The sequence below is a fragment of the Saccopteryx leptura genome, chromosome 6 (genome assembly GCF_036850995.1).
Source record: "Saccopteryx leptura isolate mSacLep1 chromosome 6, mSacLep1_pri_phased_curated, whole genome shotgun sequence".
In the NCBI taxonomy this organism is placed as follows: Eukaryota; Metazoa; Chordata; class Mammalia; order Chiroptera; family Emballonuridae; genus Saccopteryx; species Saccopteryx leptura.
Window position 1 is genome coordinate 123,304,930 of NC_089508.1, and position 26,671 is coordinate 123,331,600.

Below are 26,671 nucleotides of genomic sequence, written 5' to 3' on the forward strand. Positions count from 1 at the left end.
AAAAAACTCCAGGTTTTCAGGGTCCAGAGATGTTCATGGACACTTGGCCATTTCACTTGCAGTTCCGTTTCCATGGACAGCTGTCTAAGACTTTTGATGCTAACCTCAGGGAACTCGGTCCTGCCCATTTGCCTGGAGGAAATCCCACTCCCTGGGCCTTAGAACGCTAGGCACAGGGAGGTTTATAGTGAAAACATCCCCCTCACCATCTTGCACAATCAGACTGGGGAAGGGGGGCTACATGGGAAGTACTTTGCCATGAAAGGAGCTCGTGTTTATGGTGACAAATCACCCAGGATCCAGGACTTGAGGGTGACCCTGGCCCAGGCTCCCTTCCGACAAATTGATTGGTATGTGGGGGTAGGGGTGGGGATGGGGGGGCAATTAAAACGCAACAATCAAGCCAACCTTTAAATAGTAACTTTTAAAAATATAAAAACAGCTCATTACAATGACTTCTCATTTTTCTTTTTTTCCTCAGGAAATCAACTTCTACCCTCACCCTCCCTTGTGGCTACAGCCTTTACAGTGGCAGATGAACATCTGAGACACAGAGAGACAGAGACAAGGACTCCAGCCAGCCTCTCCCCCAACCTCAGAGAAGCACAGGACACCTGGCCAGCCTCCAAGGCCTCCTCATCACGTGGTGTGGGGCAGGGAGTGCTGGCCCAAGGAGCAAGATCACTGAATACACGCAGTTTTCACTGGGGCTCCTCCTCCCGCCCTTCTCACCAGACACAATCACATGTATAAAATAAGCCATAAAAACGCGGTATGAAAACTAGCTTCCATATGCTATACCCATGGAGAGCCCGCCACCAGGATTCAAATGGTCTTTAGCTTTTCCTTAAAAGAAGAAAAAAAAAAGACCAAAAGGAGAGAAAAAAAATTCTAACTTCTCAGAACATTTTGGTACCAATAAGTAGTACCTGAAGAAGACAAAATTCTACTTGAAACTTGTTTGGGCTCAAGAGACAGAAAGCTGCAAGAAGTCACCAGTGTGCCAGGGTATCAGTGCCCTCCCTTAGTGTCCTCAGCCCCTGCTGCCTTGTGGGGGGGGAGTGGGGTGGAGATAAGTTTTTCAGACTCAACCCAGCAGGTTTAATACTTTCCCCTGGGGCGGGGAGAGGAAAAAAATCATAGGCAGAAAAGGGGAGAAGGCATTTTATCAAAGGACATCACTTCTAATTCTTTATTCAAATTAAAAAAAAAAAAGCACCCACATCAGTTGCTATTTTTTTCTGGTAAGCTCCCTGAGCTGAGTTGCTATGCTTCCCTCTAGCTTCCTGTTCTCTTTAGGTTTCTTCCACAGATTAAGGGACAGAGAGGGACTTCCTCTGAACTCCCTCCCATTTTTCAACATAAATCAAGTGTGTGCACCAAAGAGAGACTGAGGCAAGCGGGGGAGGCGAGTAGGCAGGAGTTGGAGCCCTGGGGACGGCGACGGAGGGCAGGCGACAGGAGGAGGCCGCAGGAAACTTCCCGCCTGTCACCTTCAGCCTCCAGTACACTGTCAGTCTGCGTGGGGATCTTGACCCGCGTGGGATCCCAAACCCGCGTGGAGGCACACTTCCTCCAGAGGGCACAGCTACCGCTCCTCCCTCCACCCCAGGACTTCTCTCCCTCTTCCTCCTCCTCCCAAGGCGGGAACTTTTGTTTAAAACAAACAAACAAAAACACAAAACAAAAACAAACAAAGAAAACAAAATTAAAAACCCGCCACCACCACCAGTGGATTACAAATACAGCAGGCGAAATACACAGCGAGCTCTTCCGGTGAGAAGGGGCCTCCTCTCCCGATGACCAGTCCGAGACAGGAGTCCGTTATTTACATGTCTTTCACAAATCTTGGGTGCTGCACAAGTGGGAAAATAAGATCTCCTTCCCCTGGCACAGGGGTGTAGTCCACTCCAGTGTCCCTGCCCTAGGGCAGGGGGACAGGTCAAAGGGGAAGGCAGGACAGTCGTGAGGAAGTCTGGGGAGCTGCAGCCACGGACCTCCATGTGAATCTGCTCGTAGCACTGCAGGATGGTGACGGGGGACGAGGACAGGAACCATCGGAGCCTGTGAGACATGTCTATGCAGGTGGATGTGGGCCGGAGCAGGCCGTGAGGGCGCGGCCTCCCCGCTAACCATGGCGCAGCCCCGGCACGGGACGGCACGGGACAGGACAGGACGGGACAGGACAGGCCAGGCCGCCTGGCTGCTCACTGCCCGCCATCCTCCTTGGGCCCCATGCCAGGATCTCCCTGTCACAGCTGAGTCTGTTCCTCCCAGAGTTTGACAGCCCTGTTAGAGTCTTCGTTTAGTAGATGACCTCATAAACCGTGGCCTTCTTGTCACCAGAGCCTGTTACAATATATTTGTCATCTGCTGAAATGTCACAACTCAAGACAGACGAGGATTCCTTGGACTGGAGAAAAGGCAGGAAGGCGCAGGGAGGGAAATAAGACAGGCGTCACTTTTCTCCCCACACCACATCAGTGCCCAGAATTAGACCATGTTCCCCCAGAGCATTAGTCCAGAGCGCCAACCTGGAGTGCACACAGCATGGCCTTCCCACGCAGCCCAGGGTGGCACCATCTGTCAGAGGCACCATCCACAGGCTCTCCTACAATGGGAGCCCACTGACAGTGCCTACTGCGATTGTGGGTGTCAGGCCCTGGGCCTTGAAGAACCATAAAAAGCCTCCTCCCTTTCCCACCTCTTTCTGGACCCTTTTTCTTCGGCCTAACCTCTCCTTACATTGAAATGTTGACATGAGCCTTGGCCAGTTGGCTCAGTGGTACAGCGTCAGCATGGCATGTGGATGTCTTGGGTTCAATTCCCACTCCAGGCACACAGGAAAGTGCCCATCTGCTTATTCACCCCTCCTCCTCTCCTCTCTCTCTCTCTCTCTCTCTCTTTCTTTCTCTCTCTATTCTCCTCCCACAGCCATGGCTTGATTGATTTGAGTGCATTGGCCCCAGGCACTGAGGATGGCTCTGTGGAGCTTCCACCTCAGGTGTTAAAAATAGCTCAGTTGCAAGCATGGCCACAGATGGGCAGAGCATTGGGGGGAGGGAGGGGCGGAGATGTTGCCAAGTGAATTCCGGTTAGGGTGCATGCAGGAGTCTGTCTCTCTATCTTCCTTCCTCTCAACTTGGAAAAGAAGAAAAAAAAATGTCGAGTTGAAACACTAACTTACTTGAACACCAGGTAATACTGCTCTGAAAGAAGCTGCCCCATTCATTTCACTGCCGGGCCCACCTCCCCCGAGCACTCAGTGTGCAGGCCAGAGCCACAAGCAGGTTTTCACTGTCTTGGCTCTAGAAATACTACAAGACCCCCTGCCTAAAAAAAATCTTGCCCTGAGGGGTCAGATGCCATCGCAGCAGAGAGTGTGTCTTGCTGATGTGCCCTAGTCCTCGCTTCTAGAGACCCATGTTGGACCATCAGGGAGGAGCTGGAAGGGCCGGGGCAGGTTCTGCTTTGCCTCCTACCTTACCCTATCACCATGGCCTGGCCCCGACTCTGGGAGAACCAAGGGCACTCGGACGGCAAGTGGTACCTGGAATATGCTGGCTCCATACGGCGTTCTCCAGGCGTTGAGAAGGTTATCTTTCCCGGTGCTCACAAACCACTTGCCTGCAGGCGGGAGGCAAAGAAGCATCAGGCTGTAACCTGCTATCCTCTAAAAAAGTTAAGACCTATCCCAGATGTGGTCGGCTGCCATGGAGACACCTTGTGAACCACTAACCAGTGCCTAGCCAACTCTCTGCTTTTTAGAGGCATTTCATAAGCAAGACGTGTAACACAAAGATGGACACGCAGAGGATGCCTTTCTCTGCAGTCAGGGGGGAGGGGTGGGGGGGGCTAAGATGGGAAAAGGCAGAATGTGCCCTTAGTCACAGCAGTAACACTTTTCCAAAAGACTTTCTTTTTAAAGCCACTCAGGTTCACTGACCCTTCCAATTTCTACTGGAAGATAGCAGGACGTTCTGGAAAATGGCAGAGCTCTGAGTCTGCAGACCCAGTGGAGGACAGCAGTCAGCAGGTCTTACTGTGCTCCCCAAAGCCACATGGTGGGCGCCGGGCCATTCCCAGGACACTGGGTGAGACCCGCTGGAGTCAGAGGGGATGAGATGTGCCCCAGGCTGCACAGCCAGTCAGTGGAGGGGCAGACTTCCTAGTCCGGGGCTCTCAACCATCAGAGCCTACACGACCATCTTAACCGCCTGGAGGAGCCGCCTAGTGGAACTGCCCGCAGGGCCAGGGACACTGTCCATCTGCCCCGGCCAGCAGTGACTAGCTCTGGCCTAGCGTCAAGAGACATCAGTACCCTGCAGTAGTGTCTGCATCCGAGGGACAAGAATGGGGGAGGGGTCACAGTCAGGTCCTCCGCTGCACCCAGAGGGCAGGTCAGGCGCAGGGCCCCGCCCCGGCTCACCACAGTAGGCGAACTTGAGGGAGAGCACGCAGCTCTCATGCAGGTGCAGCTGGTACTTGTCCGGCTTGGTGTGGTGCAGCACCTCCACATTGCTGCTCTCCATGCCCACGGCCAGCCACTCCCCGGTGGGGCAGTACCCCAGCGAGAAAATCTGCAGGGGAGGGGCCGGGGCGGCTCAGCCTCTCTGCCCTCCAGATCCCGCCCCCTCCCCCAGCACCTCCCCTCTGGACCCTGGCAGAGCCAAGCCCTCCTCTCCCTCAGCTTCAACAGCCCAGGGACATGTCACTTTCATCCTCCTGGTATGGGGGAGGAGGGGAAGCCCAGAGGTTGCTGACTCTGGAGAGTAAAAGGGAGGGCCACATTCAGAGGTGGCACAGATCTTTCACTTTCAATGAATAAAATGTTAAAACGATTAACAAAAAACAACAAGAAATCATAATACCTAGCATTTACAGAATGCTTCCTATGAGCCAGGCTAATTTCAGGTGCTCACACCAGACCCAGGAAACAGTTACTATTCCTCCCATCCCAGAAATGAAAAAACACGTGGCCAAAACACTCAACAATGGAGGAGCTGGGGATGAAATCTAACCAGGTAGGTCAAGTGTGTCGAACTCCAAAGCCTTATTGATTTTATTTCACTGTAACTTCCTCCATGAAGCCTTCCCAGATGGCTTAGGTTGGTTTCAGATCCATATGCCATGATCACCCCTAAGGGCCCCTTTGTACCTGGACTGGGCCCACTGGGCCCTGCTCTGGGGGGAGTGAGGGCAGGGAAGAGTCTTGGCTGCTTACCTGGGAGGTGAAGTCGTGCTGCTGCAGCTGCCGGCCCTCCCGCAGGTCCCAGGAGCGCACGGTGTTGTCCAGGCCCCCGGTCCACAACTTGGTGCCGTCGTGGGAAATGTCTATGCAGCTGGCCCCATCTGTGTGACCCTGGAACTGCCTGCAAAGGCCAAGCAGGGAGGAGGGGTGAGCCCTGGGGACCAATGAATGCCAAGCTGGCAGACTCTGAGCAGAAGAGGAAACAGGCCTGGAAAGGGGCACCACATGCCCATGGTCCCTCAGGGAGTCCGCAGCAGAGCCTGGCTCCTCTCCCACTCCACTCAAGGGTCTTGTCCAGGGGCCAGGTGCCTCGCAAAGGGATCTCCCTATATGACCACTCTGTGCCTCCCCAATGTGCATTCTAATCCTTCTCCTACACTACACAAGCAGGGGCTGAGGCCATACACAGGCAGAACAGTAATGTGGCAAAGATGACGAGCACTGACCCTGGGCCAGCCCTGCCACTGCTGCACTGTGTCTCCCTCTGAGCCAGGTGCTGTGCTGTGCCCATCTTGCACAGGGGCAACTAAGACACACGGCTAGGTGCCTTGAACAAAGTCCCTCCCATAGCCTCACCTGACAAGCGTCTGGTTGTGCAGGTCCCATACGGCGATGTTCCCGTCACTGCAGCAGGAGAAGCAAACTTTGGCATCGGGGCTGATGGCCAGGGCATAGCAGGCGGGGGCGGAGGATGTCAGCTCGGCCTTGATGCGGGGTGTGGGTGAGGCCAGGTCCCAGATGGTGAGCGTGCTGGCCTCACCACCCACGATGAGCGTGCGCCCATCGGGGAGCAGCTTGCAGGAGCGAATGTAGTTGTCCCTGTTCTGGAAGGAGGAAGGACAGTGCTGAGCAGAGTTGAGTACAGCCCGTCTCCCTTCCCGGGACCAGGAGAGGCACGTCCAGCGACTCCAAGCCCGCTCGCCACCTGCTCACATCCTGCCCTTGCCCCCGGCAGCGGCCTGGCCACCTCCACTGCTCACTCACAGCCCTTCAATCTTTCTTCGGTGCATTTTTCTCACAGACCCCATGAGATCAGTATCATCTGCACTTAGACAGGAAGACCAGGGCTCAGGAGGGTAGCTGGCTCGCCCAATGTCACCCAGCCAATAAAAGGCTGAGCCAGGCCAGGTCAGCAGGGCTTTCTGGCCTAAGCTGGCCCACGTTACTCGCTCTCCTATGCCAGCTAGAGGTGCCCACAGCCCTGAAATCCTCACCAGGCAGTCCAGCTGAGAGATAGGGCTCTTGCTACCAGGTTGGCTGATGTCCCAGATCTTCACGCAACCCTTGCCACCTGTGTAGACATGCCTCGTAGGGTTGCTGATGGTGACGGCACATACCACCTCGCCGTGGCTGAGTGTGTTGATCTGCCGGGCGTGCCGCGGGATGCCAGGACCGGCCAGGGCATCGTGGGGGAAGGGCACGGGCTGCATCTGCCCGTCAGCACTCACGTGGAAGGAGTATGCTCTGCAAGGGCGAGAACCACCCCTGCTGCAGCCCCTGCTTCTCCCGGTGCTCTCATGTCCTGCCCAGCGTCACCGGCACCACCCCAACTAGCCTCCCCACCTCCGGACACCCCCTTCAACTGTAGGGAATCCAGTAACCTCAACCTTCTAGGCCAGGCTCCACCAAGGTGGGGACTGCTTAATATTTCAACCTTGACTTCTGCTCCTGCTTACACAGTCTTGCTCTAAACCAGGTCACTAGCCCCACCTGTGTCTTGGAATGGCCTCTCCTACCATCTATGACATCCCTAACACACTGACTATCCCTGCAAAACACCCAGCAAAGTGCCCTCTCTCCTTCAGGAGCCAGTGGTATTGGGGGCAGAGTATACATTAGAGGCAGGAGGAGAGCTGAGTGGCCCATTGTTTCAGAAATTGTGGGTGCCAGCTGGGGGCATTTCCAACAGGCAGAGCCCAAAGGAGCCCCAAGCCAACTGCACCACTTGGTTAGAAAGCCCTACCATCTGCCCTATTCCTTCTCTTCCAGAACTCGGGAGACCATGCCCCTCCAGTTCCTCTTTTACAGGGAACCTTGGGCTGATCAGGAGTACAGAAAGGCAGCCATTTCCTGGTGTTGCAGCCTGGCCTATAAAAACCCCCAAAGCACCGACACAGACGCCTTCTCACGAGAGGCCCACCAGGGCAGGGGATGGGGAGGTTGCTGTGCTCTCCCCTGCCCTCCCCAAGCAAGCGGCAAACACATCCAGCACTCACGGTTTTCCACCAGGAATGGAGGCGAGGCTCGAGGGCAGGCTTGTGGCCCGCATAGGGGGGTGAGGGTCAAAACCAACCTGCACGGCAAGACAAGGCTTTCCTTAGTGAAGGACCGCCATGTATCCCCCACCCTGGCTGCTTCCTCCGCCTCCCAGGTGCTGCCTGCCCAGCACTGCTGCTTCAAAACCTGGGGGCAGGCCAGTGGAGCGGAAGCAAGGTTGCAGAGGACATAGACACAAAGGCCCAGGAGGGCCAAGTGCCTGGCCCTGGACAATGACAGGGCTTGGGTGACAGTCCAGACTTCCCAACTCTGAACCAGTATCCTCCCCCTCCACCAGGCAGAGTGGCCCCTGCCCATCTCAGTCCCTCCATAGTGTCCTGCTGGGCCTGTCATGTGGAAAGAAGGCCACCTCAGGTATAGGAGATAAAGATAGAAAGTGCCCCTGAAAAAGGACCCCCCCAACAATTCAGTTTAAACTGCACTAACAGGCAATTCTTGGTACCAAACATGCAGCTCCACCTGGCAAACCACTGCTCCCTAGAACTCACTTATCTTGGGATCCCATCCCCATCGAGCCCATAAAGACAAGGGTCAGCCCCACTCCCTAGACAGAAAGGGGCAGCAGGGAGGCTGCAGCATGTGAGGTACCATGGCAGCCAGTGAACAAGCAGGGGTGGGACCGGCTCTGCTGCTCCCCAAGTAGTATGTCGTTTCCTTGTTTCAAATGAACATGTTCCCCAAAGGCAGCTGCCTGGCTGTGAGACCAGGGGGTACCCCCCACTGCTTTGGTGTGCAAGACGTGCTCCCCCAACTCTCACCAGCTCCCCACTCCATGCCAGTCCCCCCAAAAAAGGAGCCAAAAAGTCTACGTACAGCTCCAAAGCTCACCATTGGTGATCGGCTATAGGCGGCGGCGGCAGCGGCGGCGGCCGCGCTCATCTGGGGCGGGATGCTGTGCAGGCCAGCGTAGGCACTGGGGCTGGTGAGGGAGCCGTTCATCTCGTGGTGGCTCATCATGGCGAAGGGCGCCGCATAGGAGCTGGTGATGGAGATGGGCGTGCGCAGGGCCGAAGCTGCAGGGAGGCAGGCCTCAGTCAGGAGCAGCTGCCGAGGGGAGTGGGCCCCACCTCGCCTTCCAAGACAGAGCCCACGCCACCAGGCCACTAGCAGCAACCCCCTCTGCGTTCTAAAGCCACCTGCTCCAGGCAGCCCTTTTGGAGTAGACCCACCTCACTGGAATCCTCACTTCCACAGCTTAAGAAGGTTCAAGCTGAGAAATGTGTCTGCCTTTTTGTATGGAGTAGGTCACAGAAGCCCAAAGAGGGGACTGTTCAGAGCCCCATGGAGCTATCAACAGAAGCCGAAACAAGCCTTGGGTGTTCTGACCTGTCTGAAGCTCCCTGCACACGCCCCACCCAGCAGTAGCCCCAATAATCCCTTATGTCGGTGCTGAAACACCTGTCCGTCTTCTCCTGAAACCGGACCACGACGCCGCCCAAAGACGGGGGGGCCCCGGGAGAACCTCAGCTCCAACACGCCCTGGGGCCCTAGCCCCTCAGTGCAGTGCCAGCCCTGCCCACCCCTCAACCACAGGCGCCCCGGCCCCGTGGTGCCTACCCATTATACCTATCGGGTCCATGCCTGGAGGTTTGCCCGGCATTGACCGGAGCCCTGGGGTCGTGCTGGTGCCTGGAGTCGGGGCGTCATTCCTCGGGGTGGGTGTGTTGGACTTGAGCCCAGGGGTGGAGGATTTGTCATTCTGAACGGGGAAGACGCAGAGACCAAGGGAAGCAATGAAAGTCTTTCTCCCAAGACCTGTGCAATCAGAGCTGGCCACAGTGATCCAGGGCAGGTCACCACGTGAAGCATGGGGCTAGATCCAACCCCGTTTTTAAACTTCTAAAAGCCATTCAGTTCTTGCCCAACCTTGCTTAGCAGACTGTGGTGCCTGTTCCCACTTTACAGATGCAGCAACCAAGGCTTAGAAACATGAATGGCCCAGCAGGTAAGTGGCAAGGCCAGCACTGGAACCTGGGCCAAACCCCAACCCATGTTCATTGCATTCTAGCCCTCTGCCATTGGTCAGTGCCTCTCCAGCTCCTCCAGAACCTCTTCCCTTCAACGCACCCTCTCCAGCCCTCTCCCAGCCTCTGCAGCACCAGGGCAGACCCACATACATGACCAAGGTCTTTGGTCTTAGAAGAGGGTGTGCTGCTGGAGGAAGCCACCGAGGCGGGGCTGGTAGGGGCGTCCTTTTTCAGGCCACGAGCTTTGTCCAGCCCATTCTCAGGAGGGGAGTGTGCAGGGCTGACCCGGGGTGTTGCTGGGTCCTAAAAACACAAGTGACGCAAAAAAATTATACTCAAAGCAACAATGAGCCTAGACTCTTCCCTGCAAGGGGGTGGGAAAGGAGTGGGCATGGGTGACAGGGAAAGGGGCTCAGATGAAAGAGACTGGGGATCCCAATGTAGAGGTGACTCGTTCTTACTGATCTAGTCTGACTCCTACCCCCAGACAGGGAGACTGGGGCTGGGGTCACCAGCCCCAAATCACACACAATTCAAGACGAACATCTAGGCAATTGGGCCTCTTGGCCTTGGGCAGATCTGCCTTAGCTCTTCCTTCCCCACTGAGACTGACCCAGGGGACTCACAACCAACCCCCCCACCTCAGACCCCAGTGAGCACAACATCGCTGAATTGGAAAAACATCGGAACAGGTGCTGGCCCTACTCTGGGGCTTCTGGGGGTTTCTCCCTGGAAACCTGTCCCAGAAAGCTCTCCGTGCCCGTGCATGCCCAGTCACCATGCACGCAAAGCCCTGCCCTGCTCCTCCCTACCAGCCTGATGCCCCAACTTCATAGGCCTCATCACCCTGCTCAGACTGCCGGTAATGTCAGCACAACAGCTGAGGCACACACGCTCCCACCCAGGACAGCCACCCTGCAACCTGGACCTGCCCTTACCTCATTGGAAACGTCCACTACTAGATCATCACTCTTGTCCCCATCACTGTCCTGCAACCAAGAGAGAAGCCAGTAAGAGGCCAGGCGCTTTGCACGCCAGATGGAGCATGAGCCAATCACCACCCTGCTTCCACCGCCCAGGATCTGAACCTAGGCCAACCCCGAGAGCCACCAGACAGCCTTCCTCCTCATGTTTCCTAGCCCTGCTCCCCAGCCCTGGGGTAACAATGCTCCCTCCCCAAAACCTGCCTTGTTATATTTCTAAGCCCCTATAACTTCTCTTTCTGGAGTCAGACATCGCTTTCCAGTGGCTTTTGTATCACCCATTGTTTACGAGGAAGTGACTCCGTCTCACTTCACCATCGCCACACTCTGTGTGGGAGGGAAGATGAGTCTCATCACCCAGAAATGCAGCTGAGCCTTCGGCTGTGCAATGTGCCCAAAGCTATCAAGCGGTGGAACAGGGCTTGGTGCGAGACCACCGGCTCCCGGCACGGCATCACCCTTCCCTCTGCCCCAGCTCTCACCCCTGCACCTTGTGCAGCCTGCAGAGCAGACACAGTGAGCTCACTGCAGGGCCAGAGTGTGGGGCGCCTGAGCAGACAGCTTCCCGGGCAGACTGGGCATCCTGGGAGGGCTGCAGCAGCCGCTGGGGTCGTTGGCCTGTCTGGGGGAGGTGCCCTCACTTCTCATTGGTGGGACCCCCTCTCCTGCCCCCACCTGCATCTTTCCGACTCACCCATAGCTCAGGTCCTGTGGGTTCTCCCTGCCCCCACCAGCCTGCCCAGCACAGACCCCGGTGCCCACCACACCCTCAGACGTACGTATCGGCTCAGGCTGTCCTTCTCCTCGGCCTTCCGCTTCTTGGCTTCCATGCTGTAGTCCACAGAGCCTCGGTGCTTCTCACTGGCCCGCAGGCTCTCCGAGGGCGACACCGAGTTGTTCTGGAAGCAGGAAAGAGAGTGATTCAGTGTGAACATTGCAGTCACAGCTAAGTGCGGTGACTCACGAGGTGTCCCCCTTGTCCTGCTCGGTTGTGGCTGCTCGGTGCCTCTACCAGGAGAGCATCCCTAACTCCCCAGACTAGGGTCTTCCTGAGAGAGGCTCTGCCATGACTGCAGTTCATTTCTGTAGCAAAGCTGCTGCCCCTAAGTCGGTAACCTCACAGTGAGCCACGTGCCCTCTGGCTCAGGGTGGAGTCACACCTGACCCCTTCACCCCATCTCGTGCCTGTCACACATATTGGCTTATCCCAAGGAGGGATAAGCAACATTTGCACTGCGTCTTGTAAGATGGGTCAGAGCCGACACACTGGGGCCACATGCCATCCTTCATCTGCTGGCCCCGACAGTGGATGCCAACAGGCTTTCTAAGCGGAGATGCCGCTTGAGAGAAACTCCGGATTATACAGAGACAGGAAATGCGGCGGCGTCCTCCCTCTGAAACATGGAAGGAGAGGCACAAGGGAGGTGACAACGGGAAAGAGGTCAGGAAGTGTGTCCATGGCCTGCCAGCAGGATGCAAGGTGAAAAAAAGCCACGTTCTTTGGGCCGGGAGGAGCCTCATGAGTAGCCCCCTCAGGTATAAACCTGGTAAAAGGATGAGGCCTTTCTGGTGCCCGAGGCCTGGAGGAGGGCAGAGACAGGCCCACAGCTGAGACAGGATGCCTTGCAGGCAACCTGGGAACAACGCGGCCCTAGAGGTGCGAGAGCTGCCACGAACGAGTGCCTGCGGGCTCCCGGTGTTGTCGGTGGCCAGGGATGGCACTATGTGACCATCAGCACCAGCCTTGAAAGTGGGTGGGGCACCTGCCAGCAAACCTCTGTGCCCAGAGAATAAAATCAGAGCCAATGCCCACCCCCAGGGAGCTGTTATGGTCTTAGAGCCACTATGCACCCCCATTCTGAGCACCCACCCTGCACTGGGCATCCAGCCAGAAGGAAGGAAAGGGCCAGGTCATGCACGTCCCCATGCAGTGCAGAGATGCATGACGAGGACACATGGGGACGCAGAGGGACATCCGTTCACAAGAGGGCATCGAAGGGCATGTGGAATGAGCCTGCATCTCCATCTCTGTCTCCCCACTTTCCTGGGAGCCAGTGCCCCATGGGGTGGGGGGAAAAGTGCGGGATCCAGCCACAGAACTTAATTTCCTCAGCTAAGCTGGTTTCTGGGCAGCCCATCCCTGCCAAGTTTCTGCCTGAAGCAAATTAAAATGGCAGAGTTATCAAACCTTGAAGAAGAAAAAATTGGAGGTTCTAATGGAACGGCAGTTCAACCTTCCCCACGGCCACGCGAGCGCCATGGAGATGTGTGCAGGGCCGCAATTCAATTAGCTGTTGCAAGCCTGGCAGAAAAATCGTCATTTCACTTCCTTCCCGCCGACAGTGGCCGCCCCGCGCTAAGCGGGGGGGAAATGCTTCCAGGCCCTGTCCTCCAGCGGGCAAGCAGGCAGGGAGGAGGGGGCGTGTGGCAGCTCGCATTTCTCCTGGCGACCCAGAGCAAGGCGCGAGAACAGCGAGCTCTTTCTTCTCATGCAGTCAGGCTGAAAACCCTGCTGCTACCGGAGAGTCATGTCAAGCATTTAGCGGCATCGATCCAGCCCGCCTCTGGCTGGCAAGCGGCCAAAAAACTAAGTATTTTTTATTGCTTCGGCTAGGCAAGGAAATATGAATGAAGCTACCTCTAATTGGACTCCAGACGAACCCCTCTGGGACAGCTTCGTCTGTCCCGCCACCCCCCTCCCGTCTCAACTCGGCACAGCCCTGTCCTTCCGGCATGGGCCACATCTGTTGACAACCTGGTTTCCAAAGGGCTGATGACTTCAGTCTACACACCCTCCAACACCATCCTCACATGCGCACAGCCCGACTGCCTCTCCCAAGCTACCCACTGGGCCCCAGCATGGCATCTTGACCCATTCCCACTGGACTCTGGGGGGGCCCATGCCTGCCCCCCTCACCCTGTCTCCTGTGCATGAATATGGGCAAGCATCCTAGAGAGAAGAGCTCAGTTCTTGGGGGTTCCCTGTGGGTTTCTTTTAGCAGAAAGTTTTCATAAACTAGGGCACGAAGCCAAATAGCAGCGAGGGTGATGCAGGCAGGGTATTGGACTTCAATGACCCATTTACCTCTGCAGAAGGTCCACTAATTAGGTCTTCTCCAGGATCCTGGGTCCTGTCCCAAGGTAGGGGCTCTTCCTAACTAAGCTGGAAGGCCTGCTGGCCAGGAAGATGCATGTGTCAGAGATAAAGAAACCGAGGCTGGGAGAGGCCAAAAGAGCCGTCCAATGTCCAATGAAGCCAAGACCTGACCTAAGTGAGGTGTCTATGCCTTAGCCTTCTCCTATCAAGAGGAAAGCCACCTCTCCTCCAAAAATGCCACCTTTCAAGGACCAACATGAAAGCCATTAAAACGGATGATCAGCTTCAGTTATTCCCTTCTTATATACCTAGCTACTCCTGGGCCCAAATGTGGATCTGGATTTCTGAGCATGTAGCCACAGCCAGAGGGGACACGAGCCCTGCTGTCCATGGGAGGCTGAGAGAGCCAGCCTGGGCACGGAGGGTCAGGATGGAGGCGCTGATGCTGCTGGCTGGCTGGCTAGCTAACTGCCTGAGCTTCCACGTCCTATTTTAACACACGGTAATGACCAAAACCATCCTAACAGATTAGATGGCCCCAGATACGAGGATGGCGGTGAGGAATAGCTTTGCTAATCGCTGGAGGATTTTTTTTTTTTTATGCAGACTCCACTGTGCTTATTCACTTGAAACAGAAGCTCTGAGCCTTAGCATGATCAGGAAGATTTACAGCAAATCTCAAGCTGGCAGACACGCTGACAGCCAGGCCTCAAGGCACTGGCAAGCACGCTCTCAAACCCAGGACAGGGAGAAACTTCCGCTGCTCAGAGGAAGTGAGGGCGCAGGATCGCACGAGGGGCAGCCAACCGGCGTGGGGAGCAGAAAGTACCCCTGCCCAGAACGCTGGACACTGGGTCCCAAGCCCTGGGTTCAGCCCAGAGACTCCGCCATGGCCGCCCATCTCTGCCCAGGCCCAGGGCTGGCCAGCAGCTGCCCTCTCCAGTTAATCCTCTTGCATAGAGGGGGTAAGTGTTCCTTTAGCCTGAGCCCTTCATTTGACAGATGCTGGACCAAAAGCCTGGAGAAATGGAGACGTCCTCAACTGACGGTCACTCTCAACAAGTGACAAAAGAACTCTTATTTCATGACAACATTCCCACTCCCACCAAAAGACCTCGCAGTCCCTCCTCCCAGCCCCCTCCTCCCAGCACCCCCACACCCACCTGCCTCCAGAGTGCTGACACTTACCGCACTGGATTCTCTCTCTTTGGGAACCGAGGGCCAGGACAGGAGGGGGTCAGTACCCCCAAGACAAAAAGACAAAAAAAAAGGGGAAAAAAAAGGTCAGTTTCATCCAGGTGGCCTTTACCCTTCGCTAGTTTGCGTTTTTTCCAACGAGCCACAGGCCCAGCATCACAGTGGGTCAGCCAAGGCAGAGAACTCGGCGATGTTTCTCAGCTTGGCAACGAATCGCCACAGTTCCAACACTTCTTCCGCCACCGGTCCTGGATGAAGCTGCCGGTGGCATGGCTCCCCGGACGTGCCAAGGACACCAAGACTACTGGTCAACAGTCTTTAAGCCATAGGCATGGGAAGGATCAGGCTATGCATAATATCCAGAGGAACTGGGATTGAAACATGACATTTTTTTTTTAAGAATATATGAGAGCAGTATCTGTGGTGATTTAATTCATACCATTCTCTGTGCCCTTGCCAGAAGCCCCTGAAGTAGAAGCCTCTAGTTATCTGTCCAGTTGGGCAAGAGCACGCCCACTCTCCTGTCTGCCATGGGAGGCCCCTCCTCTGCAGAGAGCACCAGCATGCTGCAGGACTGAAACTGAAGTCTCTGGTTCCCATGGCTCGGCACCACCCTGGGGCCTGGCCGGGGCAGGGTGGTGACATTCCAGGTCCCCAGTGTACAAGAAGGTTGCTCAGGGGGCTCAGAAAGTACTAGCCATGCACCCTAATAAATATCTAAGGGCAAATCAAGTCATCATGCTGAACACCTGAAATTTACAGGATGTTGTATGTCCATTATATCTCAATAAAGCTGGGGAAAAGATACTTAAGGGCAGACCACACAAGGTGGCAGTTTTTAAAAGGGTCTTCCGGGCAGCTGGGCCCTTCCCTCTGCCGCCCACACTGCAGCCTCCTGAGGGCCAGTGCTCACTCCAGTCTTTCTAAGCAGTAGTGTGGCCAATCCCTCCAGGCAGAGGCAGTCAACTAACACGTCCTTACATGAGAGCTGCCTGCGTACCTTTTCAAGGCAGCTGCGCTGGGAGACACAGAGGCTGAGTTCAACACCCAGGAATGTGTCCCCTGTCCTCAGAGGACTCATGATCCCAGTGAGGACAGAACATCTGCCAGGGGTAGGACAAAAGAGTACAGTAACAAAGGGCTCCGTCATGGGACTCTACCTCAAACTCTTCCGGGAATTTGAGGAAGACCCCGGCCTGGCCGAAGGCATCTGAAGCTGTGGGACTAGGGCTGGCCCTTCCGGATAGGAAGAGTGTAGCTAGGAAGATGGGAGGGCACTCCAGGATGCACGGACGACAGAGCGTCTTCCGGAACAGAGAATCCTGGGTCCATATCAGGGATTGGGGGCACTGGCATGGGGGATGGGGCTCTAGTTTCCACAGACCAGGGATTCAAGACATGGCTCCAAATCTTTTGCTAACTCCTGGTCTTAGGGAGACAGCATTTGCTGTGTCCCCTGACAGTGGGACCTACAGGACCCCTGCCCCCAGCCCAGCCCAGCCCTTCCCTCTGCCCCTGACACCAGCCCCAGGGCGCACCTCTGTGGTCCAGCTCGTGGTGGTTCTTCTCGTCCTTCACCGTCAGGTGGGCCTGGCTGCCCAGGGCTCCAAGTGCCAGTAGCCCCGAGCTGTTCCCTGTCACCGGGGGAAGCCCTGGTGGCTGGAGGCCTGATGGGTGGGGCGGCAGCTGGACTGGGGGGCCGTGCGTGGCGTGGGACAGGTGCTGTGCCTGGAGCTGCTGTTGCTGCAATGAAGTTGGTGGTGAGCACAGCTGAGGAGAAGAGGGCAGGCGAGCCACAGGCCGTCCCTCCTGTGCCTTCATATGGTGGCAGGGGGAAAGCCCCCTGAACCTTTGTCCCCAGCTCAGGCCATGTGCTGTGTGGCTGGAGGAAGTCTGACACTGGACTGCAATCCAGAGACAGGTTTGTATCTTCACACATGCCACCCGTCGCCCCCCCCCCCCACCCCGATTCAGGAGAGAGTTTCTCCATGTATTTAAAAGTCCAAGATAAATGAAGCATGCATTTAAAAACCAGTCAGCAGGGTTCCCTCTCGGTGGAGGGGGTCCATGTCTGAGCTCCCAGCAGCCTACGCTCGCTCACGCTTACACGCCTTCAACGAGTGCAGCTGCCGACCCCCACCCTGCGCACACATCCCAGGGGAAGGCTCTCTAATGCCCAGGAACTCCGGGCCAGCCTTAGACAGCTAGTGCCGGCTACAGCAGCCCAGTCCCAAGACCAAAAGCATGTTGGAGCCAGTGAAATGAGAGCTAACAGTCACTGGACAGAGTGGAGAACAGGGTAATAAGAAAAATGAAATCTTTGGAACTAGACAGGGCAGGATGCACACCCCAGCTCTGGCCCACTCACTAGCCATGTGACCTCAGGCAGGCAGTAGCTAATGTTTATCAGGGAGCTCATAATGCTGGTCCTCTGCTCTAAAACCTTGACCTGATTAACTCAGTACTATCATCAATAGCAACCATCAACAGTCCTGAATCAAAGATTCTGCACTCCCCCTCCCTACACAGGCCTCAGAGTCTGTCTCTCCCCCTCCCCTTCCCACACCCAAGAGACTGGCTTGGGCAGCCTAAGGTCTCTTCCCAGCAGCTAGAACTAAATGCCCTTTTATCTCAACATTCCTAAGATTGTGCCAAATACTTCATAGAGATCAAAATACTTCTGAGAAGTGGCTGGGTCCTTGGATACCCTGATATAAACCTGTCCCTGTGCGTACACCTTTCTTCTCAACTAGTACGAGAGAAGGGAGTCAACATGAATGCCTGGGCATTTCCAGGTATTACCTCTGACCCTTCCAACCATCTGGCCAAGGAGAGAGTATGCCCCTCTTACCGATGACAAACTTGAGGGGATGGAGGGGACAGCCAGAAACCAGCAAAGTACCATCTCTAGTAAGTGGGATCTGGATTCAAATCTATCCACCACCAACCTGACCTAGAGAATATTCCTAAGGAGACCCCTCTAAAGCAAAAAGAATTCTTGGGGGTGGGACAGGTAGTGACAAAGAGCCAAAGTCTGAGAAGCTTGCCTGTCTGTGTGAGGCAGTATATGAGGTCAGCAGCTACAGCCTCCATTCTCCCACAGCTCACATGTCAACTGCCCACCCAGCCCACCCCAAGGTAATGGCAATCATGGCTACCACCATCACAGCTACCACCGCGCTCCCTGCCCCGAGGGCTTGCGTGTCAGCTCTGGGTGAAATGCTGGGACCCGCAGCCAAGACCTGGAATGGGCTTGTTGCCAGGCAGTTTACAGAAGCTGGTGGTGGGTGCTGGTCCCAGCGCAGCCTGACCCCAGGTCTATCCCGAGACGTCCGAGCAGAGGAACCAAGCCAAGGGACTCCCAGTGCACAAATCCAGCCCACCCAGCTGGGCCTTAGGCTTTTCCAGGACCAGAGCTGACAGCTGAGCTCTTCCCACCTTTTTTTTTTAAAGAAAATGTAATTTTTATGTCTTATTACAAAAATCATACATGCTCACTGTCAGAAAACTTTATGAATAAGTAGAGATTAAAATACTTTCTCAAAACCCTACCCTTCAATCTGTCCAGAATTTCCTTCATGGAAGTGCACAGATTTCAAATATATTTCTATACAAATGGGCTCTTGTTAACCTCACCGCTACACAACACAATTTTAGTTTCCAGTGCTATGAAGAAATCAGCTTTTCCTTTCTAATGGCTGCATAGTATTCCCTGGTGTGGCTGGACTATTCGACTTTACGTAGACACCAGCTTTAAAGAGTCCTTGCTGGGTGGTCCTGTGGTTTTAGACCAGTTGCTGATAGGCCCTTCGATTCAGGGTTAAGTATTTAGTAAAATCCACTCTTTGTACCCTATGGGCAGTAAGGCGACAGGAGTGAGAAGAGGAAGAGGAGGGAGCACAGCTTCATGAAAGCAGCTTTACTGCCTGGGAACAAGGCTAACTCTTCCTTTAACAATTCTATTTCTACAGGAAGAGTCGTTGCCGTGCCCACATAGCTCGGTTGTTTAAAGCATTGCCCCAAGGCACAGAGGTTCTGGTTGGATCCCCAGTCAGGGCAAAAACAGGAACAAATCGATGTCCCTAGCTTTCTCTCTCTCTCTCCCTTCTCTTTGCTAAAATCAATAAGTAAAAATTTAAAAGAAAAGAAGAGCTTATTAAAGATTTGTACCCATGGAAAGACTCAGTTGAAGAATTCCAAACACCCTGATTTTTTACTTTACCAGGTAAGGTCTGCCCTCTAACTTAGTTTTCTTCTTCTTTTTATTTTAAATTTTACTTATTGATTTGTAGATGGGGGGGGGGAGGGAGAAAAAGAGGGGGGAGAAGCAGGAAGCATCAACTTGCAGTAATTGCTTCCCATATGTGCCTTGACTGGGCGAGCCTGGGGTTTGAACCAGCGACCTCAGCATTCCAGGTCGACACTCTATCCACTGTACCACCACAGGTCAGGCTATACATCATTCATATGCCACTTCCTCTGGAAGCCTCCCATCACCTTGGTCAGTTTCTCCCTTCTGAGGGTTCTAACCGCTCAGGCTCTGGAGTCAAACGGGGATGTCCAGCTCTCCTTTACCAGCTGAGACCTTACGATGGTCAGCAGACCTCTCTGGGCCTGTTTCTTCACCTGCAAAATGGGAGTCAGAATGCAGCCCCATTTCTTCAGGCTGTGCCAAGATCACATGTTTCACTACGTGTCAAAGCAAGGTAGGCGTTGAACTACCATCAGCAAAAACAATGGTTGGACAGCAAATACAACTATTTCTTTCATCTTTGCATAATATTTGGCCACCTGTGGCTTCCAGAAAAAAATAGGGACCTTGTTTTATCCATCCCAGCACCTCAAACATGGTGCCTGGCGTGCTTGCTTGAAAAAGGTCAACAAACATACATAGGCTGAGAAATCAGATAGCAGAGTGGTTCCGTCAAAAAGTGACTGCCCTACCCCCAGTCTATGCCTCCTCTGCAAGGCCCACTGAGGTGCAGCTACAAGTTGTAAGGGACAAGGGGCGTCAGAAGGGCTTCCTGCTTCCCTGAAAAGTGAACCAGAGAACCGGCATCAGAACCTTGGAAAATAGTGGCTTTCCGAGCGGTTGTACTTCCAAGACTAAGGGTGGTTTCTGCCGTCAGCACATCAAGCATGGGTGTCCTCTCTGCAACAGAGGCAAGGGCACTTCCGTAGTCTCCTGGTCTTCACATCTTCAAGTACAAGAGCACCCCATGCACAGCCAGAGGCCTCCTCGGAGCGGTCCGAAGGCACCGTCAGGAGTGGCCCCGCAGGCTTCAGGAATCAGAGACATGAGAGCGGTCTCTGAGGCTTCTTGCTCAGGGTGGGGGCACGTGCCAGGGAGGGCTGGGCTCGGGTCTGCTAACTACGTCTTCATCACAACAGACACTGAAACAAAGTTGCCTCCCCCGTAGGCAGGGCAGGCCAGTGGGCAGCTGGCAATGATCTGCTCATCTCACCGTCCCTGTGCCACAGTCCCAGCCCCTTGGACGGAGGGCAGGCAGTAGGGCACGGCCATCCACAGGTGGCACTTGTACACCCTGTGACACATGCCTGACTTCAGAGGACCATGTGCTGAAACACTGACATCTGAGGGAGAAGCTGATCATGTTTTTGGCTGGGGAAAAAATAAAAACAAGTGCACGGTCCGAGGCTGGGCCAGAGCTGACTGCTTGCCACAGCCCTGCCTCCGGCTTCCACTATTCCTTCTAACTGGAACTTCCAAATCCTTGATGTAAAATGAGGTCAACCCCCCGGCCCCCCCCCCATATCTCCACCCTCAAAAGAGGGGCTAGAAAACTGGGGCCAAGCCCCGCCTTTAACGTCTCATGCCAGAACACAAGAATGTGCAAGAATGTGTCCTGTGGGGCAATCATGGGTCCCCATCCGCCAGACGTGTGCCAAATGCCTGTGCCCTGGGTTCAGGAGGTATGGTCACTTGCAGGTGGGGCTGCCGCAAAGACCCTGTTTGTAGAGTATGCGTGATTGTATTACATGCATCCTGCTCTCTGCTTTTGGAAGCTGATATAATGCTTCACGTCTCAGATTCATGATTTGGGTTACACTTCGTGAAGTTCTCTCAGGACTTTCAGAGCCATGACCCATCGAGGATGTCCACAAAAGAGAGCACCAAAGATGACCCACCAAAGATGTCCCTGCCTAAATGACCACTTACTGCCCTCCAAGGAGAGGGACGGCAGCCACAGGCCTCTGCGGTTCCTTTGCCTCTCATGGTTGGTGGGCCTATAGCTTTTAGAGTTCACCACAACCCTCCGGTCCCCAGTTCAGAGGTGAGTCAGGTTCAAAGGGGCTAAGGGACTCTTCCAGAAGCAACCAGGACTCAACCCCAGCATTACTCCTTTCCACCAGGGCAGCCTGGCTGAAAGAAATGGATACATTCGAAGGCACACTCTCTTGTCATCCTTCCTTCTCCCTCATGTAAAATTAAGTCAATGGAATTGAGCTCATCAACATCTCGAAGGGAATGCGAGACCCTTAGGTACGGCTTCAGAACACTGGTTTGTGATCAGATAGATACAACCTCCCCCTCCTACTTTCCTCACCCCTGCTTTAAAGAAAAAGGTCAACACTTGATAACATTTCTTCCACTAATAACTTCCAAGGGCAAGTGGGATGAGAGCCACTCTTCTCTCCAGACTCAGTGATCTTGCTGGCCAGCACAGACCAAAGTAAGAGAGGGTTTGTAACTGGTTGATAGAACAGCAGCTTCTGCAAGTTGCTACCAAGGGAAAATGTTTTCCTGCCCATGCTCAGCAATCAGACCCTCTGGATCTGAGAATAATGGGTACGTAACAGTAAGGGATCTGCAGTACCTGGGTTTTGCCAGGCCCCGGCTAGCAGAGACATCCTCGGGCCTGTCTTCCTAACGTGGACACTTGAGTTCTTGAGTTCACTGGGGACCCACAGGGGAGTGAGCAGGCTGGGCTCCCTGGCTCTGCCCAGCTCCCCATCCTGCTCCTCTCCTCTCACAACAACCAGATGCTGGGTCCTGGCTTCTGGTCCTGGCTTTTCTCACCAGGAACAGGGGACGCCCAGAAATACCTCAATCCACGCAGTAACTCTGCTGTGAAAAACAGGCATACGCAAACCAGACACACCTATTTCTCATCTTCCTCTGGGCTGAGCCAAAATATGGCCTCAGAATCCTTTCACTCCATGCCCAAAGGAGCTCTAAACAGCTGACCAAAGCGGGCACATCACACAAAACTTGCCTAGCCCTTCTCCGTCTTTCCCCAAATGGGGAAATGGAAGCCTGCAGGGACAAAGCAGCTTGCCCAAAGCCCTGCTAAACCTCCCAGACCAGGGGCTGGGCTCCTCCCCATCCGGAGGGCTGACCCAATGGTGCCCTGGGCTTAGCCACCTCTGCTACTGAGAGCCTCCCTGGCCCTGGTCTTCCCTGCCCTATGGCTGGGACAAGACACCCATGCCTCTGCCACCAGCCTCCTGCCATCCTTCTCCACCTCACTTGCCGTAGTCAGCTCAGCTTGCTCTCCCACTCCTGCCTGACAGGACGAGCCGCCTCCTCGCTGGTGTGTGGCAGCCGGCCCCAGTGCAGCGGGCCTCAGCTGTCCGTAATTCCTGCCTGTGAGGCTCTGTCAGGCAGGGCGATTAGGCGGCTGCCTGCCTAATGACAGGGCGACGGCTGCATTCACTCGGAGCCGCAGAAGCAATTACCTTGAAAATGGGGGTCACAGGCCCCACTCATTGGCTTTAATTGAATTCCAATATCTGCCTGGAGCTGCCTTGACCTACCTTGTAGCTTCCTAAATACGACTTAGAGGAAGTGTAGCTAATCCAAGCAGCGCTTCTTGCCCAATTCCACTCTTTCTTACAACTTAAAAGAAAAATTATTATCATTGGAAGATTTTAATTCCAAAGAGGGAGGCAGGGGGGGGAAGGGACCCCACTGTGGTCATTGCAGGGAGGGGAGGGCTTGTCCTAGAAAGGGGAGGGGACGGGGATGAGGAGCCAGAAGAGGAAAAATTTCAGGACAGAACTCACAATGTGCTTTCCACCCCTACACCGGCCCCCACCCCTCCTTCCACCACTGTCAACAGAGCCACTGAGACAAGAGCTGGTCACTGAGACACAGGACACTGGACGGGGGCCGAGCCCGGCGCTTTGCTCCTGACCAACAATGAGACCGTGCACTCTTACGTTTTCCTCTCTGAAAAACAAGGGCACTGGCGGGACAGAGCAGTGGCTCTCTACCAGGAGCCATTCTGCCCCACAGTCACTAGGCAGTGTCTGGAGACACTGCTGGGCGTCACAACGTGTGTGGAGCTGCTACCGGCCCCAGGAGGTAGAGCCCAGGACCGCTGGCAAATACTCTGCAATGCACAGGAACCCCCCTGCACCCCAAAGCATCTGGCCCCTGCCCTGCACTAGAGGATCCTGAGGGGCACTCAGCAGCTGCTGAGGGGCTTACGCTAGAGGTGCGGGACCAGATAACCACCATGGGTCTCAAGGTGCAACAGAGGGTCAGGACCCAACAGCATCACTTTGTTCCTCTGGCCTCGGCCTCCCAGCATCTCTGGTCGAGATGGGCCTGCCCACAAAGTTCCATGGGAAGAGCCACAACTAGAACACAAGTCTCCGGTTTTCTGCCTCGAAACAAAAAGCCAAGAGTCACCTTCTACCTGCATGAGCAGAAAACACTGGGGCCTGCAGTTCCACCTTGAAATAATGACCTCCCATCAGAAAGAAAGGGAATAAGGACCAACCAGGATCCCAGAGTGTTAGGGCTGAAGCCAACCAGTCCACGGCTTCCCAAGCCTGATTGTCCTTCAGAATGATCTGGAAAACTTCAGAAAAACAGACTCCCAGTCCAACCCCCAGATCTATGGAAATGACCTCTGTGGCGAATTCCTGGGCATCTATATGGTTTTGGAGCCCCTCCCCCCACCGTGGGGACCCTGACCCAGCTCTTGGTGGGTGGGAAGCCGTGATTTCACCCACTCCCTGCATTTTATCATTTTAAGGACGAAAGGTGAATAAGCAAGGGTCAGAACCTTGTCCAAAAATCACACTGAAAAGCTGTTTTCCTCTGATGTTTACCTGAAACACCCTTAGTCTCAACCAAAGCAGCAAGCAAGAGAAAGATGCATCCAAGAAATGCAACTGTGAGGCGAACCAGGTGGGGGTCGGGAGAGAACTGGTTGCTTCCTTTCACTGACGGGTCAAACCAGAAGTGGGCCTCACAGAGAGTCCTGGGGTATTTTTTCCAGTTCTCCCGACCTGGAAGTCAGGACGGCCTCCCCAGCTTCCCCCGCTGGCATTCACAAGGGCACGCAAGGACCGCTCAGCCAGGCAGCTGCATGCATGGGACGGCGGGGCCCAACCCCAAATACCATAGCACGTTCCACATCATCGACAGTACTGCAGAGACAGTTCTGATCCCAGGTGGTCAAAGAAGGGCAGGCCTTTGCCAAGGATGGGGCACAGGGCAGACAGGCCCTGGGAGACATGAGGAGGCGGCTGGGGACACACAGCACTCAGCCTGGCCTTGCAGGTAATCTCAGAGCCCATCCTCCTCAAGGGTGGAGACACCCTAAGTTGAGGGAGGACAGGGATGGTGGGTTTAGAGGTAGATCTGAGACATGTCTGGGCAGCCCTTTAATTTGGGAACTGGGAGGCATATCAGAAACCCAACGGGGAAAGAGCCCCAAATGTATCCAAGCCCATGGCATGCTAAGGGGAGCTTGCGTCCTAGGGCCGCCATTCTCTGAGGCCAGCTGAGATCAAAATTGCTCTCTGGTTATGCGAAATGAGAGGAATAAAAGGGCTATACACACGGTGAGAGGCAGATTGGGGAGTCCACGTACCCCGATGATGGCATTCAGCTCTGTCATGGTGACCTGCTTGGCACGTTCCACAGCCTGCGCCACCTGCTGCTGGTGCTGGAAGGAACAGGGTGGGGGTTAGCTGAGACTGCTGGGGACAGGCTGTCACTGAGCCCCAACAAAGGCAGAGGAGACCCACTGCACTGGCACAGGACACAGGGGGGTGGGGACAGGCCAGTTTTACCTTCTTCTTTAAGCTCTTTTTCAATGTGCATGTATTACTTTAGTAATCTAAATTTCCTATAAATTGTTTTAAATTAAAATATAAATGAGCCAAAAGATGGGTATTAGTCAACTTCCTCCCCTCCAGGACACATACAAAAAGACTTCCATGCATTTGACTGTGGGCTGTTGTTAACGATTATTAACGTTCTAAAACTCAATGACAGTATCAGAGTCAGGCAGGAGCCTGTCCATGTTGTTAGAAGATGCAGCTAGAGCAGCAAGAGGTGGGCAAACAGGGTATCTGCAGCTTACATTCAAATGGTTCAGAAAAGCCCTGGCTGGTTGGATCAGTGGATAGAGCATTGGCCCGGGATGTGGATGTCCCAGGTTCGATCCCCGGTCAGGGCACACATGAGAAGCAATCATCTACTTCTCTTCCCCTCCCCCTTCTGTTTCTGGCTCATGGTTTGAGCTTCGGCCCCAGGCACTGAGCTATGATAGCTCTGTTGATTCGAGCATTGGCCCCAGATGGGGTTGCTGTGTGGATCCTGGTTGGGGCGCATGTGGGAGTCTGTATCTCTACCTCCCCTCTTCTCACTTAAAAACAACAACAACAACAAAAACAAAGGGGACAGTAGACAAGTATGTGCACCTAAATACAGTCAAGCCTATATCCATCTGAAGAGAAAACAAAAGCGTATGTCTAGGTAGAAAGAAAAGTGGTAAAATGAGCCCAAATGTGAACACTGGGTCAACTCTGGGTAATATTGTATCCGGTCACCTTCATCGGCTGTAGCAAAGGCACCACTCCAGCGGGGGCAACTATGGAAAAGCTCTGCACTTTCCACTTTATAGCTATAAACTGAAACTACTCTAAAAAAATCTTTTAAGAAGTCATTTTTTGGTTCATTCATTCACTTCAGGCTTGAGGTAGCACCAGCTGTATGTAGCTGTCTTCTCCACTGGGCTGCAAGCTCTAGGGACAATTATCTCTTGTTTTTTTTTTTTTGTTTTTTTTTTCATTTTTCTGAAGTTGGAAACAGGGAGAGACAGTCAGACAGACTCCCGCATGCGCCCGACCGGGATCCACCCGGCACGCCCACCATGGGGCGATGCTCTGCCCACCAGGGGGCGATGCTCTGCCCATCCTGGGCGTCGCAATGTTGCGACCAGAGCCACTCTAGCACCTGAGGCAGAGGCCACAGAGCCATCCCCAGCGCCCGGGCCATCTTTGCTCCAATGGAGCCTTGGCTGCGGGAGGGGAAGAGAGAGACAGAGAGGAAAGCGCGGCAGAGGGGTGGAGAAGCAAATGGGCGCTTCTCCTATGTGCCCTGGCCGGGAATCGAACCCGGGTCCTCCGCACGCTAGGCCGACGCTCTACCGCTGAGCCAACCGGCCAGGGCCTATCTCTTGTTTTTACATGAGTTCAGTCATTTAATGGTTACTACTCTGACTCAGACCCAGAACTCCAGGACAGTGCGGAGACGGTCCCAGCCACAGAGGGGCATGGAGGGCAGGGTCTGCCCCAGCTGGAGTGAGTGCTGATGGACGGAAACGGGCCTCTCAGGGAATCACTCTGTCTGCCCCACACTAAGGGGCCTCCTGGGACATGCTTCCACTAGCTCAGCCCCTGCCTCAGGTAGGGCCCCTGGGAAAGGGGTTTAGAAGTTGATGTAACCAAGAAGTATCCTCTGTCCTAAAGGGTGGCTCCCCTTTGGGTACTGGTTCCCCCCACAAGGTCTGGCTCTTGGCACTGTCTGGGCCAGGTGTCCTTGCTCCTAGACATTCCAGGTGTGCAGCAGGGGCACAGGGAAGCATGGAAAGAACTGGATGGGGCATCGGGGGTGGGGCACAGAGGCACCTCT

The 26,671-nt window shown here is 54.6% G+C and overlaps 1 protein-coding gene across 9 annotated transcripts in view; it reads right to left on the reverse strand.

The window, feature by feature from the left end:
- Window positions 1-404: 404 nt before the first annotated feature.
- The window catches only part of TLE3 (TLE family member 3, transcriptional corepressor), a 47,996-nt gene continuing 21,729 nt past the window's right edge, over window positions 405-26,671 (reverse strand). Inside the window, exons 6-20 of one of the 9 annotated variants that reach the window (XM_066344357.1) lie at window positions 24,594-24,698; window positions 16,311-16,515; window positions 14,764-14,780; window positions 11,258-11,377; window positions 10,434-10,484; window positions 9,646-9,798; window positions 9,086-9,227; window positions 8,342-8,541; window positions 7,468-7,544; window positions 6,466-6,715; window positions 5,828-6,075; window positions 5,225-5,372; window positions 4,430-4,580; window positions 3,551-3,627; window positions 405-2,413 (exon numbers count right to left, since the gene is read on the reverse strand). In XM_066344357.1, coding sequence (XP_066200454.1) covers window positions 2,306-2,413; window positions 3,551-3,627; window positions 4,430-4,580; window positions 5,225-5,372; window positions 5,828-6,075; window positions 6,466-6,715; window positions 7,468-7,544; window positions 8,342-8,541; window positions 9,086-9,227; window positions 9,646-9,798; window positions 10,434-10,484; window positions 11,258-11,377; window positions 14,764-14,780; window positions 16,311-16,515; window positions 24,594-24,698 — 2,052 coding nt within the window. In that variant the 3' untranslated portion in view covers window positions 405-2,305. The remainder of the gene's footprint in view (window positions 2,414-3,550; window positions 3,628-4,429; window positions 4,581-5,224; window positions 5,373-5,827; window positions 6,076-6,465; window positions 6,716-7,467; window positions 7,545-8,341; window positions 8,542-9,085; window positions 9,228-9,645; window positions 9,799-10,433; window positions 10,485-11,257; window positions 11,378-14,763; window positions 14,781-16,310; window positions 16,516-24,593; window positions 24,699-26,671) is intronic. The other 8 variants (XM_066344365.1, XM_066344362.1, XM_066344363.1 and 5 more) reach the window with 8 other exon arrangements.